General features: G+C 39.3%; 1 protein-coding gene across 1 annotated transcript in view; it reads right to left on the minus strand.

Moving 5' to 3' along the window:
• Positions 1-18,552, minus strand: part of CDC73 (cell division cycle 73) — a 94,409-nt gene that overhangs the window by 65,925 nt on the left and 9,932 nt on the right. Inside the window, exons 8-9 of the mRNA NM_001031265.2 lie at positions 8,643-8,741; positions 7,314-7,392 (exon numbers count right to left, since the gene is read on the minus strand). Coding sequence (NP_001026436.1) covers positions 7,314-7,392; positions 8,643-8,741 — 178 coding nt within the window. The remainder of the gene's footprint in view (positions 1-7,313; positions 7,393-8,642; positions 8,742-18,552) is intronic.

The following is an 18,552-nucleotide window of genomic DNA, read 5'->3' on the forward strand; positions in this document are numbered from 1 at the left end:
CTATTCTTAGTAATATACAACCTAAGTCAGCTGAATGCAGCCACCAGAATTTGTGGTAAAACTCTTCTCCCTCTGTACATCCCCTAGTCTCTTATATCCACTGTCAGCTGAATTGAGCAACCAACAGCTTCAGTTCATTCTTAAGATGGCCCAATAACCACTAGTCACCAGAGATGGACACAATAACCCATCAACACGATGGCTGTGAAAATATGTATACACCCAAGCAACTCTTGCTCTATTTCAGCTCATAAAGATACTCAATACCATGCAGAAACTCTTACTGGGAACTGGAATATTACTACCATTTATTACACCGTCTTCACAAAATTCATCAGCATAAAAACTTACAAACCAAAAATAACACAGAGTCAAGTTTAATGCTTGTACTCGAGCCTACAGAAAGTTGAAGAAAAATATCAGATTTTCAACGATGCTAGAGCTCCTTTTGTTTACCATGAGTAAATTAACTTAAATTGAAACCCACACAACCCTGACAACAATGCAATGCCCTGGGACACATCTCTGGTTGTTCATCCTTTCTTCCTTCAGATGAGGAAGATTATCATACAGTTGCAGGAAATGAAGCAGAAAAGTCCTCCAGATCTTATGGCTCTCCATTGCCTAGAGAAAGATACCCAAGAGATCAGAACTGATCATACTTCTCTCACCACAGAGATGGATATCCACTTTCTGAATGCTGTTTTGGGCTTTCTATCACGCCTACCACCAACTTCCATGCAGAGAAACCCAGTTGTTCTGCTGGTGCTGTCTACCATATCACAGGCCATTTCTCCACCTCACTGCACCAACCAACCTCAGCTCCATCCCTCCTTTATCCCTGCTTCTCAAACCTTTCCCCTTTTGCTGAACTTCACATTCTTCAACCACACAGAGTTAATTTTGAGAAAGCAAAATGCAAGTACAGACTTGAGTACTACCATCTTTACTAGGAAAAAAAGGCTCCCTTTGTAAACTGATACCACCTTATTGTCTTTCCCTGTGAGTTCAACATGCAACTGCTCACAGCTCACTGCGAAAGATAATGAAGCTCATCTGACCATCCTTTATGTAGATAACACTTTTCTCGGTGACAGTGATATGCTCACTGTTCCTGGACAAGGAGCATGTTAATATTACATGGGGTGCTCAAGGCCTTGCAGAGTGCTCAGTAGAGCTCCCTCTCTGAAGTTGAAGAGATACTTCTACTGACCTGAGGTGAACAAATCAAAGATGTATAATCTAGGACAATAGTTGCTTCTGGATCGCAGACAATTTTTGACAGAGAAACCCTTCCCCTTTCCCAACTGGCCTACTATAGTTTCCTCCTACCTCTAACACAGGAAGTTCCCACCCATTTCAATCAGGCAGCCCCTAGCAAGGCCAGCAAGCAGCACACCTGCCACGCCAGGCCTACCTCAGTTCCTTCCCTCTCAGCACAAAACCTGGTTCAATCATTAGTTCTACACATTTATTTTCCATTTCAAATTATTTCTTTCCACCAGGATCATTATCTACTTTGTCCCCAGTAAAACCTTGCGCTCCTCCTGAATTAATGAAAAAGCTAACCCGTGACTCCATCAGCACCACAAAGAGAATAAAAGCCCACAGAGCCAGCAGCACAGTTAGAAAGTAAATCAAAGAGGAGACGAGCACCTAGCAGGGAACCAGCCCCTGTTCAACCTCTAATGGTTTCATCTTTTCAAATAGAATCCACTTAAGTTCCTTATAGAATTTGCCCTGGTTCATGCAGTGAGCCACAAGAGCCACTAACCATGGCCCTGGGTATCACTTGACTTCCTGCTCCCAGCCTTATGCCAACCCTTCCTCCCAGAAGGAGAAGCAAGTGACCGGGATCCAAAGAGCCAGCTGGTGCCTCAAGCATTAAAGAGTGGGCTCCTAGCCTGCTGAACATTTCCAGCACAGATAAAGGCCTTCCAATGCTATTTAGCAGCTACTCAGGAAGTAAAAAAAAAATACATTTCTGATCATCAGTAAATAACGGCATCGTGCCTGTATCATTTATTTATCATTGATTAATGTAAATCTAAAATAAATGAAATGACCAAAAGAGAATACAGGTGTCCACATGGATTCCTGCAAACAGTCACTGCAGCCACTATGAGGTCTCCAAGGGACGCCAGGGCCTGCTACCTGCAGACAGGGTTGGGTCAGCAGAAGAAACCACCTCCTAAACAGCTCAACAGCTCCCAAATTTCCTGCCTCAAGCTCTTAAACAAATGATGAATGAGAGTTAAGCACTGGCAGCTTCCAAATAACCACAGCAACCCTCTTAACCGACAACAGCATGGACACTCTTCCCTCAGAAGTTTCTCCCTGATCCTCTCATTCGTCTCATTTTCCATGTGATATTCCAGCAGTCGCTTGCAGAAATAAACACTGCTGACTGCAGGAGCCCTGTCACTTCTACATTCATACCATTTTTAGAATGTCAGAATAGTTTCTACGCACAGCACCTTCAGTTCCAGTCCCAGCATACAGCCCATGCAAAGCTGACAAACGCTTCCAAGTCAGGAACTCCACAGTAATGGCTTCATTCCCATTTCAAAAATTACTGAGTCTGTTAGCCAGCCTTCTGCAGCTGTTTGTAGAAGACATTCAAGGGCCAGGACAAAAAGCAGAGTGGGATTTCTTCCAGAGCATTCTCTGAGGGTAGATGCTGACCCTGACACAGCTGCTCATAAGCACTCCAGGGACACAAAAGGACCCACAGGTGTCAGTAAAGTGGTGTAGAACACCAAGCGACCTGATGCACCAATGGGCATGCCCCCACCATTCATCAGTATAAATGCTGCACCCCTGCCCTCCGATGAAGAACAGAAATGCATTTTTTCTGTCCCTTTCTCACCAGCTCAAACCCGTGCTGCTGAGTCATGCAGCAGCACAGACGTAGAAATATTGATGCCTGGCTGAGAATTAGTTGGCAACTCCAGTTCCAAACTCATAGCTTCACAGGTGGCGATAGAGGAAAGAGTTAAATTTATAAGCTATCTACTAAGAAAAGGGTATTGAAGAAGAGATTCTTTAAGAACAGCGCCAAGATGGCAAAACTTCAGATCTCTCTATTTTTAAACTTTGAATTAGAAGCAGAACAACTGCTAAAAAAGCTGCTTAAGAGTCTTCAATAACTTTTTTTTCCTCCAGTAAGACTACGAAATAGTTCGGCTATCACACAAACTTCCTTTAAGTAAAAACAGCCCACATGAAATATTTAGAAGAGTAAAGAACGCAAGCAAAACTTATCACTAATGTAGTGCAGCAAAAGCATTACAACTTTCTCTGTTTGCCACATATAATCTGTTTTATAAACATATCAGCATTGTTCAAATCACCTTAATCAAGATATGTCTAAAACCTACATCTCTAGAGACCAAACACAGCAACTACTGCATAATCAGTTCTAGTGCTTCAAAACAAGCTATTACCAGCTAACATTAAGACTATCTATTCCCCTCCAGTTATTGCACGTATTATGATCACAATTTCACACTTCAATGACCCAAAAATCATCAAAAGAAACGTGCACTTTTTCTGTATGGTTCATCACTTGTTACCTTTCCAGCATCACCATATATCAACCCAAGTGCTTCTCTCACTTAAAAGATACCAATTACATCTCCTAATGAAAATATGCACAGTAATGCATCAGCTTATTGGGCTGATCATATTCTCCATCATCACACAGACAGATGTTCAATTTCCTCACATACGATTATTAAGCCTCAAAGAGCCTTCCATTCACTTAAAGCCCACTGCTCTATGTAAATCCAGGTCACTTGACATTTCGATTTCGCACCTGCTGAAGCTCAAGACATCCAGTGCCAACACTAACTCAAGCTCTGACACTTTCACAAAGAGTAATAGCTCTAAAAACCATCAATTAACCTGTTTCTGGAAGAACGTTCAGGCAAAAAAAGACAAGAAAACACAGTTGGGAGAAACACGGCTATGAAAATTTGAAAGCCCAAATTCTGTGATTTTGCTTGAATTCCAGGTGAATAAGATCAAGTCACTATTTTTTTTAGCTGTGTATTTCTCAAGACAGACAGCAACAGCTCTGCAGACTGTTTAGAAACAATTCACTACCCCGCTTCACACTCATGGCAATTACATCTCTGAAAACAAATTTCATTCTAGATAACAGTCTTCTGAATGCTTTTTTTTTTTTTTTTTTTTTTTTTTAGTATTGGACCCTAACAAATAAAGCTGAAGTTTCAAGCTGAAACACTATAATGTGATGGACAGCACAGTAATAACAGCAGGGCAGCAAAGTCCTAGTCTGTAGCAAGTAAGGATAAGCCCGAATGCAGCAGCTGCAGGCACAGAAACAAAGGGAAAAAAAATCTGCTTACCCTTGAAAGGCCTCAAGGTACACATGGATGTCTAGTGAGATGCCCTCACCTCCACTGCCAACCCTTAAATGAGGTCTGGGTAGGGGTGGATCCTGGCTCCACTCCATCTGGTCACTCAGGCACATTGCATACACCTGAGCTCCCCAGGTTGGCCCTGCCTTCCCACCAGGTGCTCAATCACTGCTTCAAGCAGAGACTCATCATCTCCACTGCACTATCCTAAGTTTCCAAGTTATGCTAACCAGAACTTAGAAAGTTCTCTGCAAAATTCACGTTAACCAATTTAACAGAAGTCTTACAAACAACCAAACCCAAGTTTTTCAAAGGGTCACAGTGTTAACAAAGCAGAAAATCACAAGGCAGATCTGTCTGTTTTCCAATTCTGAATAGGTTTCTTATCAAACTACCTGGTCACACAAAGCCAGGAAAGCACAAGTGCAATCTGTTTTACTCTAACACGAATCTCTTGCACATTCTCTTCCAACAAGAAACCGAATCCCATAAGCCTACATATGAATGCAATAAGTAAGTCTAACCAGGCATTCAAGCTTCAAAACTCCAGAATTTCTACTCCTATGAGTAAAATGGTAAAGCTGTACATTAATAAGTGACATTAATAAAACATAAAATGTAAAAGTGAATAATAGTGAAGGCAAGGAATAAAACTACAAAGTGAAAAGCAGAGCAAGTATAGCACAGACAGGAGCTTTGTTTTGCTGCACATCACTGACTACCAGCATGAAAGAAACAAAACCAAAAGGAAGGAAACAGCAGTCAAGCAAAGTAATTGCACTGTTCACCTTCTCACCTCTAAACCATTTGAGCAGAGTGACAGGCACACTGCCAAGTAAGATGTTCTTCCATTGTGGAAGTGTCTAGGATGTACACTGAGTCCTACTGTAAGAGACTACCTAATACATTTACTATGGCATAAATCACCAGGAGATAAGATGCTTGAAGGAGAGCTTTCTCTCCTCTTTCTAGCCATAGCTGCTGCACCAAGAAGTTCATTTGTGAGAAAGCTACAGCTGTCTTGGGGGTACAAAAGAAGCTGCTCTTCGGCAATTACAAACCCCCTCCATTACAGCAATCTAAACCATTCTAGAAACAAAGCCTGCCCCACCTGACATCAAGATTTTAAGTAAGCCTACCAGAAATGCACTGTGAATCATTGCAAGAGATGGAAAAATAAGGCTACTGTTCAGCAGTCTCCTTTAATAGGAAATCATTTATTAAAATTCCTAAGTTGACTATCTTAGCCCTGCAAGCTTTCAACTGTTTAAGCTAAGAGCGAGACTGCTATTAGACAACTTCTGTAGTGAACCAAAGACAGGAATATTCAGAGCAAAAGAAACTAAGCAGAACGGTTCACCTTTAAGTCAATCAGATTTAAGATCCTTGGAGAAACAAGCTCACTGATGTTACAATTGCAATGTATTCAGCTTCATTTCAAGAAAATCACATTACCTGTGCTGAATTGGCATAGGAAAATGGTAATGCTTGCTTACAGCTTTTGAAAACCACCTGCAATTTGCTTCATTTAGGTTATAGTTCTCAAGTTACAGTTCTATATTACAGTACCCCAGAAGTAAACAAGCAATCTGCTCTCCTGTTCTCTAGAAGTTAAAGGCCTCAGATATCTCTAGGTCCTTTCCTAAGAAATCCAGATGTTAATTAGCAATTCCACACAACTTCCACGAAAGTGATACCAATGCCTTTCATAAATCAATCCTTTAATTGAAATAAATTAGGTACTCATACCAACGTATGTTTACAGTGTTAGCCTGTTCATCTAATTTGGTATCACCAACACCATTCTTAATGTACATATTTTTTTAAATACACCTAGGAGATGGAAAACAAAATTAACCATGTGGGATTCAACCAAATAAAAGAAAATTATTACTGACAAACACAACTCCTTATCTTCTCTTTCTTTTTGAACCACATGTGTGAAGTAAAAATAAACAGACATCAACCCTACATGGGTTGCTTGCTAGAACTACATAATTTGTCACCTACAAGGACACTGACTGTTCCTTCACTGGAATTTCTTGTAGAAGAGTCCACAATGAAATAAATGTATTGGTGTGTTTTAACAGTTAAAGCTGGAGAAAGTAATTCATGGACAGATATAACTTCACACGTTTTCTGCACTCCTCATCAGAAAGCACAGTGAAAGGAGATCTACTTGTCAAATGCTCAAATCCTGAGACTAAAAATTATCAGAAAGAAAACCAAAGAGTAAAAAAATATTCAGGGAAGGTTCCCTTTCTTCCTTTTCTTCCCTTTCTCCAATCCCATGCCTCTTATTAAAACAATTGGTTCTTCATCTATGCTCTTACAGATTATTTTTCATTACTTACAAAGCTAGCAAATGCCTGATCTCACTCCTCCCCCTCCCTCCCCATCATTACTGTGGTTGTCACTGAGTGGGGGTACTAAATAAATACCACTGGATTGAAATAAACATACACTGAGGCCAATGTATGTGACAGAATGTAACAAAATACATGAGCAAATTTTCCATAGCAAGTTTCATACACATAAAACCCTAGAAGACAAATTCACATACAAGTGAATATTAACAAAAACAACATATATTCTATTAGCTTCAGGAATGGCCACTATCTGTTTTTCAATTTCTTTTACATTACCCAATGAGGTGCATGGGAAACAACTCTTACAAGTTTCTTATGGTGTAAAATTCTCCTTAGCGTTAGTTGATATTTCTCTTTCCCCAGCTACAAACAAAAATTGAATATCTACTTTGTAGTCTCATATACTCTTGCTTTTTGTTTACATAGTGAAAATAATCATGCCATTCCAACACAAAAATTGAACAAGATCAGCTACGGTACAGTACAGCACACACACTGTGAATTCTCATGTTTATACTTTCAAATTTGTTTATTTTAAGAAACATCAAAATCAGCTTACCCTCTTTCCCTTTGAATCTTTCCTGATCGTATCTGTTGTAGGCAGCTGGAATAGGTTGCTTATTTCGTAAAGTGGGATCCTAAAACAGATTAAATAAGGTTTGTAAAACAATCTGAAAAGGTATTTGTCAGTTCTTAAACTTCACTAAGTATTATATGGAATAGCCTTACAGTATAAATTTAGTTCACTTCAGTAAGACTTGAAATGCCTTTGAAAACTTCTGATGCATTTAAACATCCCCTTACAGAAACAGTTTAGAAGTACATACTGAAGGGAACTACAACAACCTTAGACAAAAGCAAACCATCAGTAAGACACTACATTAGCTAAAACTTGTAAGCTTTGTAAAATCATAGATTTTTTTTCTAATACCTCAAGGTTTTAAACAACTGAGAACTCATGGTTAAGCCTTCAGCCATACACAGAGTATGTTCCTTGTCAGCTTGACTGAGCTGGTAATCTGTTACACCCTCAGAATAAAAGCAAATTTGGTGAAAAAAGCATTCTGTTTGCTTTTTTTGTTTGTTACAGTGAGGTTTTCTTTGTTTGCTTTTGAAGTGCCTAAAATGTGCCCACAAGTTCCAACTCATTCTTTTTGTGCATGACTTAGTTATGTGTTCACAACTGCTCTGCATGGCACAAGAATAGTCCAACACACAAGTAGTGAAATTCAACATAAAGCAAACAGGTAAATGTTGAAATTCACCTGGCTACATAAGTTTAGGTCTTTGTTAGAAACTGGAGTAGTAAAAATAAACCAAGTTAAACATCTTTCACAGCAGACTGAAGTTCAAGAACATATTATGTTTAATAAAGACTAATGGTAAATATCGTAATACAGAACCAACCTTGTCTAATACCTAGACAGCTTAAACAATAAGGCTGTAAGACTGTCCTTCTGATTTATTACAGGCAAAAGAAAGCTGCTTCAAGCTGTTCCCACTCATGAGTCATGTTCCAGATTCTTAAACATTTGCTACCCTATCTGTCAAAAAACCAGCAAAACATTTTGTTTTAAATGGCAGTTGTCTCATGTAATACATTTCTTTCCAAAGAGATGCAGAATGTTGCTAGTGCATGATACATACAGAAGCTGGCACTAACACTTCATCAGTAAGTAACAAGAACATACTGAACAAATTAAACTAATATATTCAGCTCCTTAAATACCAGTCTATGTAACTTAAGGCAACAAATATCTACAAAGTTGTGCTGGGAAGTTATTCATTCACTGGAACGAAACTAAAACAAACTTTGTATTTAATAACAAGACCTTCTACTCTCGATTTGGAGTGCCAGCCCTCATAGCCATCAAAGCGCTGCTCTTACCGTAGGTGCTGTATTTGGTGCAGGTCTTTGCTCGGGTGCTCGGCCTTCCTCTCTGGCTTTTACTGATTGAAGAATTGCAAAAATATTCTTGGCAAAGTTCTGGAAAACATTATCAGATATCAGTGAATCTTACTGATTATCTGTGTTTCAAGTAACACCAACACAAGTAGAAAATACCATTTATTTAACTAGTGTCTCACTGAATAACAGAGACAGCACACCAGTTTTATATACAGAAGTTTTCCAATTATTCTTGCTGTCACAGAACCCAAACATAAGCAGTTCCTGGGCAGACTTGCTACCACTGTTCCTTAAGACTTACACACCCAAAAGAAATCACTGAATCTAACTGGCATCATTACCCCCAACTAAACCAAGCTGTTCACAACCAGCTAGGATACTCATTTCCTTACCTGCTCCTGCATATCATGCTTTGCTGCAGCAAGATGAACAAGCAAAAATAATAAAAAAACATTAAAAAATGTTCACCTAGGATTTCCAGGACCAATCTCAGTTATGTAATATGCTAAAAAGTGCCTGTCTGCTCACTGCAGGCTCCTGCCAGGACACATTGGACACACGCACTGCCTGCTGAACTGTGCTACGAGAAGCTTTCCTACAGCCAAGCACACTCAGCTGCTTTTAGTGAAGAACGTTTGTGAGCACTTAGGAGGCCTTCCCTAAACCTGCACAGAGCTGCAGATTGGCAACCACCTCCTGCACCTTCCAGCAAGGTTCCTGAGCAGAGCAAAACACCTCAGCTGACTGCTGAGGGTTCATGGACACAACCCCATCATTGTGACACCTTCCTTTTCTCTTAACAGTAATACTCATTTACAACTATATCCCATTTGACACCGAATAATTTAAGAAGCAGATCCTTCCATTTTAAATTGGAGAAAGGAAATAGAGAAATGACTGAATTGTGAGCAATCCATGACAATAGCAACGTGAGGCAGTGTTTTGTCAGATAACTCCAAGTCCCTGGGACACAACCATACAAGTTACACCAACCTGTGTTTTTAAAAGACATTCATCCATTCATATTAATAGCCTTGTTTTATTCTAAACAAAATCGTAGGTATTAATTTAACTTTTCAAAAGCGTATGCTTATTCTACTACCACTCAACAGATGTTTAAACCTAGAGATACAGAATGCCAAATTGTCAGTAATGTCAGTACGAGAAAATTTTTACTGATAAAAATTACTTGTTTGTAGTTCAGAATAGCATGAAGCATTCACATGCTTAAATTCTTCCACAGCATTGTATGCTAATACTAAAGTGTTGTCAGTTAAGACCATGAGCATTACAAACCAAATGCAAAAATTATACAGCTAAGACATCTGGGGTGAACTTTATAGAAATAGTTTGAAGAGCTTCTCTAAGCTCTAAGCCCTTAACCAGCATGTTGTCCCTTTACTCAAAAGCAGAAGGGCTGTACCTGGAGATCACCAGAAACCACGTATGGAGGTAAAGCCATTACTTGCACAAAATCTTTTCACAAAGACTGCGAGAATTCACATAGAAGTGTATTTCGAGTTCTATTCTATCAGAAAAACCTTGGAAATGCCCTTCAAAGAGCTTGAGCCATGTGCGTATATATCGGTTATATGCAGATACTCAAAATCAGCTCTGTTCTTAGGAAAACTAGACTAACTCCATGTTTTTACTTAACATTCAGAGAGTTCTCCTGAAGTCTGGGCTGGGCAGCACAACAACCACAATTCTCATCACTGCTGTGCTTCATCACATACCATCTCCTGGAAAGACAAGCTCCTCAGTCTTGCAAAACTCAGGAGAAGAAACTAATTAAATAACGAGAATGGGAATTTAGAAGAGTGACTGTGGAAAAGCCAAACCTTTCCATCACAGGGAAGCTGCAGCCAGCTTCCACGTTCCCATTTCATTCTTTAAACCCATAGTTTACATACACTTAAAAGTAAGCTAGTAAGCTTCATTTTTAGAATATGATTTTTTTGAAAGGCGTTTCAGCATCTCAGCTTTTAAATAACTGGACCCAACCAATTTCCATCAGGGTGAAAAACAACAAGATATTCACCAGTCTGCTGAAAAGAAGTTGTTATTAAGCACGGAATTACAAAGTGTTCCCACTGATGTTTTCTCTGACAGCATCAAAATGCAGGTCCCTCAAGGACACCAGTAATGTCTATTTAGACAGAGGGAAAAAGCAGTGCTTTAGCAAGCACTCAAACTAAGATCATCATCTCGCTTTTTATTGTCTTGTTTGGAGATGTGGGATTACATTATGACAAAAAATAATCAAGCAGAACATCCAGTGCAGGTACTGCCTGATTTGCAAAGCCCTGCAGACTGGAAAGACCACTGAGTGCTCATTGCTCATCCCATTAGAGCCCCAGAACACAAACGTGCTCCAGTTTCTACCCAGATTTAGTTGAATTTCATCTCAAATGCAACATTTTTATTATCAAAAACTTCCAACGTGGGGCACAGCCCACGAAAATGAATAAATCCATCTTTCTGCATTAGGTCTTAAAGAAATCTGAATACGCTTCAGAAAGAATGCTTAAGAAAATCCTTAGTATAAAAAGGACAATTCCATCAATTCTTGTGTTTTTCTGCCTAGAGTGCTGTTATGCCCATGAAAGCCCTCTTTGTTAATTCCAGCCATGTCTACAGCTAATAATAATTCATCCCACTTGGGGGAAGAGCAAAAAAAGCAGCAGAATGTTTCAGCAGCTGTAACCATCAGGATTCTGCTATTTTCTTAACTACAGCTCTACATTAATAGCTCCCATCCTCCAGCATTCCTCTTAAAATTGGACCCACGCTCAAGGGATAGAATGGAAAGGAGAAGCAGCAGTAGCCAATAGAGGATCAAGGACAGCAGCTATGGTCAGCTAACAGTCAATCATCACCTGACAGGAAGAGTCCCAGCAAATTACTGAAGAATACCTGCAACAAGATATACACTCTCCAGATGTAATGCCATGCATAGGCCACTCCTTGACAACACAGTGACTAACACGCACCAAGTCAACTTGCTATCACTAGCATTAACTTAATAGGAATTAACTTGTTTGTACAGTACATTAACGGAGCAACTGTATATTTAAAAGAAAACTTTTTGCATGTTGAAATGCAAAGCACCCATTTTGATCCAGAGTCCTTCAGTGAAGGCATCGCTCTCCTATGTCAAAGGAGCTCTCAGTACCTTCCACACAAACTGCTCACAGATACTGAAGCTGATTTTCACCCCTTGCTATTCTAAAACAAAGACAGTCTCAGAGCGCTGCATTTTGAATTGCATGCTCAGTTGCCCTCAAAGGTTGAACATATCCAAGATTAATATTCAGCTCGTGGACCTTAAACCACTTTCCATTTACTTCTGGCCTGTAAAGACCGTAATAAAGTAATTCATACAACAGAATGATTGGTACAAGAAAGACAAACAGTTAAAAAAGACCACCTGAATAGAAACAGGTCTCTTCAGTTGTGCTTTCAAGACAGCAGCAATGTAAGGAACAATTGGAACGTATACGGCTAACGAAGGCAGAATATAGGGGAAAAAACATTCAGCTGTCCAACGGAGGAGTATATTAAAAAATATAAATAACACTTTATTTTTGCTAACTGCTGTAGAACTACATCTGTTCTGAACACTTTCTTGCAGATATCAGACTATTTCTTAGGCACACGTGTCATACAGAAATACAGCCTTTGCTGGACTTATTTATTAAGTCAAACAAGTGCCCGAGTATGAAGTAACTTTACAGCTAACCTAAATTTCATCCAGGAAACATAATTTGGTTACTACTTTGTGGCAAACTGGAGGTACCTTTTTACAAAATAAGGCTCGGTATTGTTCAATATGAAAACAATTCGTGATCTGATCCATTTTTCTTCTCAGTGCTGTACTCCAAACATACTGGCTAGAATGAAGCAGCAATACAACAGCCTTCCCATTTAGCTAATACAAAACACAGAATAAAGCAGAGTTTGGGAGATTAAACCTATCCCACGCCATTACACTTGTGCATAGCCATTTTAAAACCATACTTTTCTTCCATTTGAATGCACTAAGAGATATTAAGCCAGCACAACTTTGCCTGTTCAGTTTCACTACTGAATTCACTACTGTGAATTTCAGGAACGTGGAACAATCCTGCCACCTAGGGCCCATCAGCAAAATTGTGCCAGTTACTGTTCAAAGGGTCAAGTCTATCATCAAAAGACATCCCTCTGTCAAAAAAAAAGCAGTGTATGCAAATATTATCTGTGCAGGTAATATTTTCCAGGCAATAACACCAAATCAGAAATATCGAGCACTGTAAAGATGAGACACATTGGGTTAAAATTATGAGTCTTGCTATCTCATTTGTGTATGAAGGAACTGAGAAAGCCACAGACATGTTCAGAAGTAGTTCAAAGCAACGCATGGTATGAGGTAAGTTGGCATTTGTGGGTTCCATCCAAGGTAAATGCTACATAACAGAGCTGATCCCTCTGTCCAGGTCAGCTATGGATGCCCCAGCTGCTTCATTCCATTCTGGCCTGCATCACCATGCTCACAAACTCAAAAGCAAAGAAAAATACTGAAGACTACAGTTTAATACAGAAAGCTCAGTCGTGTTCTTCAGAATAACATTAGAACTCAGTCCAACCCCATCAGTATTAACATCCTTTTTATGGCCACGCAGTACACGGGTGGCAACAACCTTTCCTCCTATGGTTAAGCAGAGCTGTCTTAAATATTATGGCAGGACCACTATAAGCCTACATGAAATCTTAATTTAAGTTTAAAAGAAGCAGTTGGCTTCAACAAGTGGCTTCCTGTTATGCAAAAGTAAATAAAACCTTGGAAAAACACGAGGTTTTTTTTTCTCTCCATACAAGAAACATATACAGTAGAAGTATTAAGACAGAAGAACATTGGATTCAGCCTTACTTCCTACTTTTAATGATGAAAGTATTTCTATTTCCAAATTCACAGCATTCACTTTTGATTTTTTGGTACAGTAAACATTAAGCAGGGAAAAAAAAATCAGATCGGGCAGTCCGGAGGAAGGAAGCAACGCAAAGTGAAAAGTGAGACCTTGGCTTTCAAATTCTGACCGAGATGTAGTAATTAAAATGCACAAAGAAAATCTTACACGGACAAAACCCATAATGATGTGATTCAGGGCTCACTAAACTAGAGGGACTGAGTTTCAAGTAATCCTAACTCTATACTAAGCTGCTGTGCACGTTTGCTTGGGCTGATTAGGTTATTTTTCCTGTACCTAGAGAAAGTTTGCTCAAGAGAAGGTAATTCTAACATATGTGAACTTGTTAAAAAACAAAAGAAACCAAAAAACAACAGTATCTTAAATTTTTAACTGGGGAGACCTCATTGTGGCCTTTCAATACTTGAGGTGAGCATATAAACAGGAGGGGGAACGGCTGTTTATGAGGGTGGATAGCGATAGGACAAGGGGGAATGGTTTTTAACTGGGACAGGGGAGGTTTAGGTTGGATATTAGGAGGAAGTTTTTCACCCAGAGGGTGGTGACGCACTGAACAGGTTGCCCAAGGAGGCTGTGGATGCCCCATCCCTGCAGGCATTCAAGGCCAGGCTGGATGTGGCTCTGGGCAGCCTGGTCTGCTGGTTGGCGACCCTGCACATAGCAGGAGGTTGGAACTCAATGATCATTGTGGTCCTTCTCAACTCAGGCCATCCTATGATTCTATGATATATGATAAAGAAATGAATACTTCGTTGTTTTTTAAATGAGAAAGGAATTTTTCACAGAGGAAATTATTACCAAAAGAACACTGCTTCATTTCAAAGAGTTATAAATTCATATTAGTGCATTTCCAAGATCCCAATTTTAAGACTTCTCCACAGCTAAGTCACATGCTGCTTTTATAGCAAGTATAATACCAACTATTCCTGAGCATTCTGGAAGCTTAACAACAAAAAACAAGGAAGAAAACCTAAGTACATCAGTGAAAGAGACAAACTCTCCCTTCCAATATACTTGCAAGTGCTCAAACTCCTGCTTAGACTACTTTAGTATTCCTGCAGATAGCATTTGAGCACCACAAACACTTTGATAGCAGAGATGGAATGAGATTTTTGCTTCAGAAAGGATTGCTGAAGCCTGCTTCTACAGATTACAAAAATCAAAGGATTATTCAGGAAGGAAAGAGAGAGAAGAAGGACATGAAAGGAAGGAATCAATTTCAGTTTAAATACAAAGATTTTTTCTAAGCGTTCCATGCTTTATTTTATAGAACAGCCATTAACCAGAAACAGATACACAGACAGAACTGAGAGCCCTGCAAGGCAATAATTCAAAACTCAATACTATAAGCAGTTATTACAACAAATATTCTATGTACAGATCCACATCTTCAGCTACCAGACAAGACGTCCAGTTCAATGAACGAAGGTTCTTCCTATGAAAAAGTTAGCAAAGTTCTGTTTTGCTAGCATTCTCTTTTAAGAGTCCCAGTTTCAGCTCCAACTGATTTCATGTATATGAAAACTGACAAGCTCAGTCTGCCTTCAAGATACATGCCTCATACTCAGTGACACGACTATTATCAATTCATTTCCTTCTAACACAGTGTATAAAGCATGTAATTTAGGATGCTTGCTTACAAGAGACCACTGTGAAAAACAACAGTGAGGCATCTACAATACCAACACATCAACAACCTGCAAATCAATTTTGCCTTTATTTATTTTTAAACCTCTTCTCCCTTTACCTCTACTACTCCCTTCCCCCCACATGCCCAACCTGTCTCCAGCACAAAGATGGCAATTCCCTTGCCCCAGTTTTCACATCTGTGAAGATCAACAGTCAGAACTGGAGTATACAAAGAGTCAGGACAACTGTGGCAGCTAAAGAAACCGTAAGGGAGCAGAAGTATTCAGATGGCTTGACAGCCAGTCAGCTCACAGAAAAACACTGTTGCATACCTTCACTCAAACCTGTAATTATGTTGCTTCTATGTTATGTATCCTCTCAGTTCTACAGTTCAGCTACTATAATGGGAAGTAAAACCTTATGCTAAACGGATTCAATTTGGCTCTGAAAAGTGGTTACATAAAAATGTCATATTATTCACAAAACCAGCAGACTATGCTATAGACTTGGGGAAGGCCAACAGAAGTTTAAGACAGACACGATGAGTCACCCACCTGAGATTAAATCAACCACTATTCCCAGAGAAGGGCAGAATGGCATAATGATCAGGTTGGAAACTATTGTGTAACACTTCAATCAAGAGCTCTAAGCCAAACTTACAGAAAAGCAAGCAAATGCAAATACTGGAAGCCTTATAGACAAAAAAGGATGTGTACATTCCACCTCACAACTTTAAAAACAATATACTGAATTTGTGAGGTTGCTAAAGATAGTCATGAAACAGCCAAGTACAATATTAGGGTAATATTGTACAGATACATGACTTGGGTTATGCACTATAAAAAGCTTAGAGTCACGTGTGAATGTCAACCAATGAATGACAGCCTACAAATGACAATGTGTGTGAAATTATTGAAGTGTTAAGGCTATATTGCCAGTACAAATTCGACAGTAACAAAACCTCACGAGACTCCCATAGAAAAGAATCATGAAATTTGGAAGAGTTAAGAAGAGAAGAAATGCAGGGATTAATTCTTTAGCTATCACAAGTAATTGCGTGTTGAAGCAACTGGCCACAGAAGACACAAAAGGAAAAACACCCTTTATTCAGCCCACAGTACCTATACTAATACGTAGCTTCTGAAGAATACTCCGTAAGAGGAATATCAACACAGTCAAATTTAACATTCTTGGGAAAAAAAAAAGACTAATTTCAGCAAGGGGAGCAACATAATGAAGATGCTATTAAAAAAAATAATTAGAGGCAGATGTAATGGGGCAGAATGCAAGCGTCCAGGCAATTTCTTAGAGGTGTACATAGAACATTGAGGAACATCTTGCTGAAGGAATCACTGTGTTCTCTAAAGACAGCAAAAACAGAAGAAACCCGCCCCAAACCCTCTAGGGACAACAGATTTTGAGGTGTGCTCTCATCTGCCTGGCGTTTTCCCTTTGCATCTTAAGCCATCTCTACATGAATGCATACTACAGAAGACATGAAAAGTTCACATAAGTTTTTCTCTGTGGAGAAGACAGTTGGAGATCTGTTTCAGTCTGAATCTTTTTGTTTCTAAAGAAGCAATGAAATTGACCTTTAGGGAGTGCTCCTAAGTTGTTACCTTTACCACAGGAGTGCTAAAGGAATTTAGATACTCAGGTTAAACACTACATGGCAAACTACTATTCAAGTCAGCTTCATTTTAAAACTTATTATAGGAAGATTCAAGAGATAAATCAGTATCAAGCAGATACTGAAAAGTTACAAGAAAAAGAATTAGTGGGCACATAATCCAGTCACATATCATAGAGAAAAGCCAAAGGAGCAGTTGCAGATGGGTGCCACGCTTCCCGGATCAAAAGGTTTTTAAATGAACAGGCAAGTAAATAAGGAATGACATGCCTGAGAGCACCCATGTGAGTTACTTAGCTTCTCAGAAATTCTTTATAAAGACACCTTAAAAATACATAAATAAAAGGAGGAAAAAACCTACAAAGTAAAAACCCTCTCAACCTACAAACAAAATCCGCAAGCCGTTCTAGAATAAAACTACTGTCCTGGGTAAGGAGTGATGTTTCCCCACCTATTCACTCTGTTTCTTGCACAGAAATATAAACGTTTGATGATTTTTGTTCAAGCTCTCAACAATCCTGAAGTTGTGTCCAAACAGAAGAAGGGACTTGCTGTTATGCCCCATTGTTTTCCTCAGACTATTCAGAGGAACTCCACGCTGGAGTCCCAAAGTTAACTTGAACTCTAATTAATCTGCCCTTCTCTCTGTGCTAGATTTTACCCAAATTCATCACCTCACGTCACTATTGTAACAGGGATACTGGGATAAAGCATCTAAGCCTTTACCTATCCCCTTTGCAAGGCTCCTTTGGAAGGCACATAAAGCTAAGAACGCCATGATTTATCCACTACACAAAGAAAAGTTGCCCAGGTTCCTTCAAAACCCACATTTCTAATGACTAAAATGTTTAAGGTTTTTATAAATTTCACAATCATTTACATTTAATTGTGCAGTGGTGAGATCCCTACAAATCTCACAAACAAAGCAGCACGCAGCATGCAGGTATCGGGTACCTAGTGACTACCTCAACTCAGAAGCATTTATTCCACCTCTAAAGCCATGAGACTACATTGTCTAAATGACTGCTACATAAAACATCTGAAAATATGACAAGGAAAAAATAGCAACTTCTTCCTGGGAAGGTAAGGATACAAAGCAGAAAGGCAAAGGATACAATTCAGCAATCACCTGCATAAAACAGATACTTGCAACCTTTTACAGATTGATATACTGTTTCCTCAAGAAGTTCAGTCTCAAGTGCCTGCAATAAAGAAAGCTCACCCTCTTTGGACAGTTAGGCCACCAGCCAGCTTGCAACCACGCTCTGGATGGCGTGTAACCAAATACAGATGAAGACCTCACTTAAAGGAACTTGAAGGAACACAAATACACATAAAAGTCTCATCATACTGTCACTTTCTGGTTTTGTTCACTTTATCATTTTCTCTCCTTAGTTCTCCAGCACTTCCCACAGCTGTATGTACATTGCTACTTCTCCCAGTAACACTCCACTTTCCCCAGTTTTACACTTGCAGATACTTTCCTACAGCCTTCTCAATTGTAAGACTCAAAATAGCTTTGTTTTCAAAGGAATTAAGTGACTACTTGGTGTCTCTTTTTTCTTTTTTTCTTTTTTTTTGAGATATCTTTTAGGCTGACTGTAATGAGGAAAGCATGAAGTCTTTTTGTAATTGTGCCAACAGCCCTCTAGCTTGCCTTTAT

This window comes from Gallus gallus, chromosome 8 (genome assembly GCF_016699485.2).
Source record: "Gallus gallus isolate bGalGal1 chromosome 8, bGalGal1.mat.broiler.GRCg7b, whole genome shotgun sequence".
NCBI classification, from domain to species: domain Eukaryota; kingdom Metazoa; phylum Chordata; class Aves; order Galliformes; family Phasianidae; genus Gallus; species Gallus gallus.